Source organism: Montipora foliosa, chromosome 6 (assembly GCF_036669935.1).
Source record: "Montipora foliosa isolate CH-2021 chromosome 6, ASM3666993v2, whole genome shotgun sequence".
Lineage (NCBI taxonomy): Eukaryota > Metazoa > Cnidaria > Anthozoa > Scleractinia > Acroporidae > Montipora > Montipora foliosa.
This window is the reverse complement of record NC_090874.1, coordinates 58,557,678-58,566,083: the sequence shown is the minus strand read 5'-3', so window position 1 is coordinate 58,566,083 and position 8,406 is coordinate 58,557,678. Positions and strand designations below refer to the sequence as shown.

The window sequence follows — 8,406 nt, the reverse complement described above, 5'->3', positions numbered from 1 at the left end:
TGATGATCCAAATATTGAATCACTACATGGCTATCAACAAGACCAGCAAGTATCCCAAGATGTGTTTCAGCCATCATTAATACATGATTGTATGTGTGGGATATCTTACATGTACAACATGTACTACTGCTAACAGACCAGCTGAAACTACATACATGTATATTCCTCTGTGTGATCAGGTGCAATCCAATCTTGATCTAGGCTATTGGCTAAGCAGCCTAATGCCCTGGTGATCATCACAGGTGATTTCAACATGAAATCAATGGAAGAATCTCACAGGAACCATCTCAAACACGATATTGAGCAAGATTGGTTCCACCAATTTATCAGCAACGAGTGCTCTAATCAGTTGATCCTCGCAAATAAGATCAATGACTTTTTTAAAGTCTGGCAGAGTACTTCAATCCACTTCAAGACCCAGTCCCCTCTCCTCGTGAGGTACCACCAGAACTCTAACTTAGTCTCTGAAGTAGAAGTATTTAAGGCACTACATTGTACCTGCAGTCAAAATTGGAAAGTCCATACTGTAGGTCCTGACCTCATTCCAAACAAAGTGTTGACAGAATTTGCAACTGAACCACAGCTGTAGCACCTACTGTCCATCTTCAACAGCTCATTGACAGAAGGATACTTTCCAGATTTATTGAAGGCCTCAATAGTAAACCCAATCCCTAAAGTCTATCCCTTTATCCCCCACAGCAGCTGGAACAAGATCTCAGACCCATTTCCCTTACATGTACACTAGCAAAATCTCAGGTGATTGTGACCCCCGCCAATTCGCACAGACTGGTCACTCTACGGTGGAGATTTTAAATAAAATATTTATCCTTTTGGAATTTTCATATATTCCATGTGTTACTTTTACTAACTTTTTAATTGATGTAAATAATCTCTGAAATTTAGCTTAAGCTACACACACAATGTACCAAAGAGACAATAAACCATATTTTATTTTATTTTATTTTATTTTTACATACATGCGAAGGATCAATTTGTTGCAAGACATGTTGCCACTTGTTTCACAAAGGTTGTTGTCATTGCAAGGTATGTCTTGAGCACCTCATCTCATAGTGTTATTCTAACACAACTTGCACAAACTACAGGTATTTTACATTTTTTAAAAGTGCTAGTCAGAGGAAAGATGGTCCATTTCCTTGGGAATAATCATGTGCACAATAAAGTAATACCTGAGTTAGCTGTCCCAGGCCTTGAGGCCAGAAATTCTTGTGCGGATCTGTTGGAAAACTACTCGCAGGTGAACGGTCACCATGGCGATAAACCTGTAAAAGCCAAAAACATCATGTTTGGACAAATCCTATACTGAATATCAACATGTGGACCATGAATGTTCTTGAAACCAAACTGTATGGTTGTTGCTTTCCTACTGTTACTACAAAAAATAGTAATAACGATCTTTGTGTCTGAGCAACAAGGAAACTGTGTCACATCATACTATTCAAGATGGCTGCACCCAGGAAATTTAAAAGTGAAAATAAGCTACTGTACATGTATTATGAAAATAATTTCTTCTGACAGAAGCAATTTTTTTCCTTGAAAAAATTTCAAACAACCTTGATTGTTTACAACCATTTATTAATAATTTAATCAACCATGTTACACCTCAAGGTTATACATGTATGTATCTCTCTGTCGTATCTGCCAAATGCAGATCACAGACAATCCTGGAGATTTGAAATCTTTATGACATCATACTGTAGTTCGAAGGGGAAGGGGGCAAAGAGAAGGAGCAAAAAACCCTTTTCGATGTCAACTACCAACTAATCATAGCATTTTTTGTAAACATTGGCAGTAATACAATTAATTTGCCAGAGAAAAAAATTTACAAGATGGAACTGAGGTTTTAACTTATTGTTAACGTTTCCCTGTCCATGTTTCTACTATGTGTGATTCCCCAACAATAATTACTGTAATCAGATAATTATATAGCCAACAATTTTTTGAATTGTTTTAGAATGCCTGTTCAGCATGTTGAGAAATGCCTAGTACAGCACATCTCCTGACGATGCGAAAACTATTGTAGCTGGAGCTTCATAATGGATACATCTGGCAGCCACCAATGAGGTTGCCGTGAGCCCTAATCCTTCAGTTTCTTTAATCTCGTCATCAATGATACTTCTCAAAGGTGTAAATACTGTACTTATACATTAATGCAGAACACATTTCCCCGGGTAGAAAAAGCTGAAATATGAAGATTTGGCTAAATCCCTTGGGAAGGAACACCAAAATATCACTTTCATTTATTCAATTAGTGGTTTTATATCTTTCTGTTGTTATTTAAGAACACCAGAAAATCCTAGCTACCACAAGGAAGTTTCCAGATTTCTTTAAAACAATTTGGCTCTTTTCGCTCTGTTTTGTCATTAATAGTTTACACTTTTATGAAAGGGAGCAGCAGTTCAAATATTGACTGACACGTGGATTCTTGTGACAGTTTATCAGAACATCAGGAACAATATTTCCCCGTCTGCTGGTGAACAGAGGTTTAAAAAATCTGGTGGGTTGATTGCAGGCAGTTCTCCACCTTTGCTTGCTTTTTTGACTTTTGTTTTCACATGGCCATTTACATTCAATCAACCCTGGTGGAAAGAAGAGCTCTTCTAAAATTCACCAAACCGCCTGCTGCGCAGGAGATGGTATTTTAAGTAAAGTGTTGTGGATTGGCAAGGGAATGGGCACCCTGTCAACAGGGCACAGCTCCAATAATGTGGCCCTCACATCCTAGGTACTGATCGCATGAAACTCAAATAAACAAATGAAATGATAATGATAATGCATGATAATGCATTATCATTTCGAAATAATGTGGCCCTCACATCCTTGCATGGTACTGAAACTCAAATAAACAAACAAAATTATATATAAAATGAATCATATATTGAGCTGCAGATATGAAATCAAGTGAAGCTATGATTCCTGCAGTTACAAACGCAATTTTAGCAATTGCGTAGAGAAGCCTGAAAACTTGAGGACTTCAACAGGGTTTGAACTTGTGACCTTGTTCAATATATGATTCACTTTATATATCATTTTGCTTGTTGATTCATTCATAAAAGGAACATGTGAACCCACAAATGACCAGCTCCCGGCATCAGTAGCTTCATAGCTCAGTTGGTTAGAGTGTTACACCGGTATTGTGAGGTCATGGGTTCAAACCCTGTTTTTAAGTCCTCATTGACAAGTTTTCAGGCTACTCTACACAATTGCTAAAATTGAGTTCGTAACTGCAAGGATCATAGCTTCAATTGAAGTTCAAATGACAAGATTGCAGTCTGTGGTGCGCAGTCTACGATTTGCGACTGGTCGTCGGTGTGCAGTCGGCCTTTGCCAGCCACCGATCCTTAAATATCTAGAGTGTAGGAAAGGAGCATCGCTCTCAAATCTAACTATAGAATTTTCATGCAATGGTAAACAACATTCTGAAAATCACCTAGCCCACCGCAAAAGGCAGCCCTTTTCGGCTTTTTCTGGATAGTTGCTTTGGTTAACTGAATATTACTAACGCTGTCTTAATTTATTTATCTTTAGCTTCTGAATGCATGTACGAATGTCCTGCATCATTCCTGCTTCGAACGCCTCGTCATCAATCAATGTCATCTTTCACAGTTTGGAAGAAAACTTATTGCTCATTTTCGATTGTGTTTTACATCAAGTAGTAGCGAGAAAATGGTTGCTATTTACAAGTTTAGACAAAAATTCTGTATGTTTATGTGAGAACAGTTCATGGGAGGGAGGTGGAAAAAATTATGCAAAAGGCAAGTACGATGAAGATACTTCTGGTTGGGTAATACTCACCACGTTGACCATTCGTAGTTGTAAACCACCGTAAGATACAGTACACATCTGTAGAAGCCAGAAAAGAGGCGCCATTAAAGAGAATAAACCTCTGCGTTCGTCCGCCATTTTTGTTGGGTAGTTACGTCACCATACCCTCTTCGACAATTTTTGTTGACTCTCGCCTCGATTTCCGGTAACTACTTGGTGTATGCATTCATATAGTGGTCTGGTGTGGGCACTCATAAAGTGGTCCGGAGAATCGTCCGGAGGGTGTATAGTAAGTTGCAGGTTGCAGAGTTTTTACTATAACTGAAACAACCCAAACCTTTACAAAAATGCTAACCTTGGGCTTAAACATTATTTTTTAGGCCTAATGTTAGCGTAAGTGAAGTTGTGGGTTGTTTTAGCTCCCGGGTTTTAGCTATGGTGAAGCATTGACCTGCAACCCTAACCTGCAACCTGCAGTTTACACCCTCCAAATAGTAAAGTAACCCGATTTCCAGCCGTTTTGGGAGCCCGCGTTCCTTGCCCCACACCAACGTTGGGAGGGATACCGGACTCGCAAAAGGGCTGGAAATTGAGCCTAAATTGCCTCCCATGCAGTCGTTTTTAGGGAAGGTGGAAAAGTAGCCTACGTTAACGTTATTAGCCGTACCGTACCTCCCGTTTTTTCCTTCGGGGAGTAGGGTACGGCTACACGTAGGCTAGTTGGAAGGAGGTGAAATACAACAGCCCAGAAGAGGCGCCAATCACATTTCCGTTTCTTCCAGCAGGGAAAAATAAAAATAGTGATAATGATAATAATGATTTAATCAATATCAATTGAAGTGGCTCTTCACCAATTGATAACATATCGTAATAACAATAAAAATCTAAGATATTTAAAAAAGAAGACATTTATAGAAGTTATGGATGAAATAATTAAGCTGTATTTTCACAAAGCTCTTTGCTCTACTTTTGCCATTGAGATTGAAAAGTTCTAATGTTATGTCTGGAAAAGTTCTTTTTTCCTGAGGTATGAACAGATCAATTAATGGTGGGACTTGAGAGTATAGTTCTTTTCAGTTCTGATTCCTGACTCAGATCTGATTCTTCAGTACTCATTCTACAGATCCTTCTACAGGATCAAAAAAGCACCAATGTTTTACAAAAATGAACAGTTTATCATGCTATGTTGAAGGATGAATGGGTCTTTTACACTGCTGTATCCCAGAGTATTGACAAGGTAATATTCAAATTTAACCATAAGGCCTCGTAGTGTGAATATTAATATATTGAACTCGGCCTATTATAACGATAATGGAAAGTTAATTGATCGTTTATGATCTATCTCATGTTTCTCTTTTCAACATCTCTTTCCATTCCATCCTACTTTTCTGTTTTATTTTTTGTTTATACTTCTGGCTGCAAAGCAGGTTTTACAGTCTGTCTGAAGTGCTTGCCAAGTCAGGTGCACAGAGCAAATAATTTTGAAGGTATTCAAGCAGATATGCCCAGAAATGCAGCAAGTACAAAACACAGGTCACAGGTCACAGGTCATTGTTTTACCAATACAGAAAGTATCCTTAACATTCATAAAAGCTAACCTTAGGCCTAAGGTTAGCTTTTATGAATGTTCAGGATATATTATGCAGTGGTAAAACAATGACCTGTGACCTGTGTTTTGTACCTGCCGCCAGAAATGTTCGTACTTGGATGCACAACACCACTCGAAGCTGGGAAAACAGACAATTTTTTATCACTACATTGGCCCTCGAGTAAAGATAGACAGCTGCATGTATCCTCACCCAAAAAAACCTAACCCTTACACTTACCTTGTTGCTAGAAATCTGGGCCCAGTTGTTCGAAAGCAGTTTAACTTAATCCAGGATTAGCGTAAACTTTGGTTTCGTGTTTTCAACTTTTTGGTAAAAGTTTCTTTTGCTTATTTTTGTTTTCCAAGATTGACTTCCTCTGATGTAAAGTTTCAGCGAATATCAGCGTTGAAAAGCATTTGGGAGTAGAGAAATAAACTCCTGGGTTAATTTTTAATCTGGGATTAGCATTAATCGGCTTTTGAACAACCAGGCCCTGTAGACTTAATGGGGAGCAGCACTTAACTAACTTGCTAAAGAAGCTTTTTAGTCAAGACCCTACAAAAAGGTTGCATGGATGGTTGAAGTAACTTTTGCAATGGCAATCTGACATCACCTCAACAAGAAGGCGCATGCACCGTGACTAGTCCCAGTCCACTGTCGTGCATTTCATTGAAAAACATTTAAAAACTCTCAGGAAACAAAAGGAGGAGGCGGTTCTTTCACCAGATGGTGGAAGTGTATCAAAGGAGGGCCTTAAGACGTCATAACAAACGCCTTCGAATATCACCTTCGGTGAAAGTTTCTCACCATCCGCCTTCACTGCTAGGATGACTTTTTTGCTATTCTATTTTCTGTTTTAGTCACATGATTTACCAAATATGGTTGTTGAACCAGACAAAGAAATGTAAAATAGAAAACACTTGGCAAAAAAAAGGTAACTGTAGAATCAAAGGGACTCGAAAAATGATTATTTGAAGGGGTCTATAGCAATAGTTCGGTAGTTACGAGCCCCCTCCTTAAAGGAACACTTTACGTAGCATCTACTTATGTGCACTTCTGCAAATAAGTGCAGTGAGGGAGAGGATTGACAAGACAGTTCGAAGCTTTTGCCTGTACGGCATCAGCATGGTTGGCATTTAGGAGATAATGACGTAACAGGCTCTCAAGAGCCAACACTTCTAGGTGATAGTAAATGTAAGAAAGGAGCTTGATAATTTCAAGGCCATGACAAAATCATGTATTTATAATACACCATTGCATTCAATTTCATTACAATAGATAGAATAGTATAATTTTCTTGTTCAATTTAATTTGCTCTCTTGACCCCGTAGCCCACTGTCACTGGACTTCTAACATATCTCGCACTTCCATCAGTAGTTTTCCCATTGTATTCTCCCCAACAATCGCACCGGTTTTCTTATCCCATCTTCCTGTCCAAAAGTCAGTTTTACCCCGAGATGGAATGTGAATCAGTTTCCTTTTTCCCGTTTCCAAGAGAATGTTTTTAAATGGTTCTTTCTCAAACTTTTTCACCAAAGCCCTTTTCATTCTGTTTTTTGCCACTTCTTGATCTAAACCGTCGGCAGCTAACGTCAACTTGAACTTGGCAGAACCGGATTTCGACCCAGCTGACTTGGCCAGCCGTCCCTTAGCCGTTTTAACATTTGCATTTGCTGCTTTCGAATCCTTTTCCTTGTCAAAATCTCCATCTTTCATAAATCGTTTCCTGTCCTCAGGTATGAATTTCATACCCTGGAAGTAATGTTCCACCGACGGGAACACACCTTCTGCCATTTCAATATCCACTTCGTAAAAATTGGACAACTGGCAATACGGATACCTCGAGCGGGAAAAAAAGATTATTGGTTCCGTACTTTCGCTGGCATCATCTGAGCCAAGTTTAATGCGTTTGGGAAGTGAAGCCATACCTGACAAGAGCCTAATCACGGTTGTTGGTTTACGGAGTGAATTAAATTGGGAGAGATGAAATAAGTGTGCTACCAAGTTGATTGCACCGAATGTTGTCATATGTTGTCATATGTTGTCATAAAACCAAAACTAAGCTGCCATGTTGGACAACCTTGTTCCCAGGGGTTCTCTTCTCTGCCTGGGAACGAGGTTGCCATGTTGGAGAACGGTTTCGCTTTTCCCAACTTTGGACACTGAAAGTTTGATAGGGATCATGGCAAATGAACGTATTTCTTTTAAAAGCAGAACCCCGATGTCTGGACTCGAAGGACTCGAACCTAGGAACGTGTGATTAATGTAAACCCGTTCACTTAACCACTAGACTACCACATCATTAACTGCGAGGATGTCATTTTTTATTAATGTCAATAATTTTTTTTCTTCCAAAAGTGCCGCTGTAAACGTGTATTAACACCTGCTAAGAAGCAAGCTTTCACAGTGAAAAATGTCGGTTGCCAAACTTCAAGAGAAAGCTAACCATTTTAAAATCAGGCTTCAGACTTGACCATTATTCAGCAATGATTTTATATATATAGTAATTTTTTTTTTGTAAATAATCGGCACATTTTCTAATCAGAGTTTTTCTGTGTCCTTGTGTGGGCCCATTTCCATCAGTAGGGCTAACGCTCACATGGTTCATACGGGATAGAATTCTAGCACTTCACATTACACTCTATTCAGTTAACCCTGTTTAAAATATAAGTGCTACACGGCCAACGTTTGTATAAACGTAACCTTTCCTTGATCTTAAGTGGTTAAGTGGATAAAAACAGTTCCTTCAAAGTGGGTGCTCCGGGTTCAAATCCTGTCCAGGGGCTGCTTTCACCTTTTTTTCTTTTTATTTGCTACCACAAGTCAGTCCTGAGACAGAGTGATCAAAATGGAGGATAATACTTCATTTAAAGCAAACTGACAATGAAGGATAATCCTTCATTTGAGGAAGAGATCGAGTTGCTTTCCCAGTGTCGTGTAGCGTGGTGTGACACTGAGTCCCGCGGTCAGGTCAACCAAAGAACTGAAACGGTCGCTTGATTCAACAATCTTTATTCGACAATCAAAAAACCTA

General features: G+C 39.1%; 2 protein-coding genes across 4 annotated transcripts in view; both read right to left on the bottom strand.

The window, feature by feature from the left end:
* LOC138007933 (testicular acid phosphatase homolog) overlaps positions 1–3,960 on the bottom strand; it is a 19,588-nt gene extending 15,628 nt beyond the window's left edge. For all 3 annotated transcript variants that reach the window (XR_011124136.1, XM_068855067.1, XM_068855068.1), the window contains exons 1-2: positions 3,814–3,960; positions 1,188–1,280 (exon numbers count right to left, since the gene is read on the bottom strand). Coding sequence is in view for 2 of the 3 variants with exons in the window: in XM_068855067.1 (XP_068711168.1) it covers positions 1,188–1,280; positions 3,814–3,921 (201 nt within the window). In the remaining variant the exon portion in view is untranslated. The remainder of the gene's footprint in view (positions 1–1,187; positions 1,281–3,813) is intronic.
* Positions 3,961–6,586: 2,626 nt separating this feature from the next.
* LOC138006084 (N-glycosidase YbiA-like) lies at positions 6,587–7,457 on the bottom strand. Its single transcript, XM_068852247.1, has one exon. The coding sequence runs from the start codon at positions 7,398–7,400 to the stop codon at positions 6,711–6,713; it is 690 nt and encodes a 229-aa protein (XP_068708348.1). The 5' UTR covers positions 7,401–7,457; the 3' UTR covers positions 6,587–6,710.
* Between the last annotated feature and the right edge of the window lie 949 nt (positions 7,458–8,406).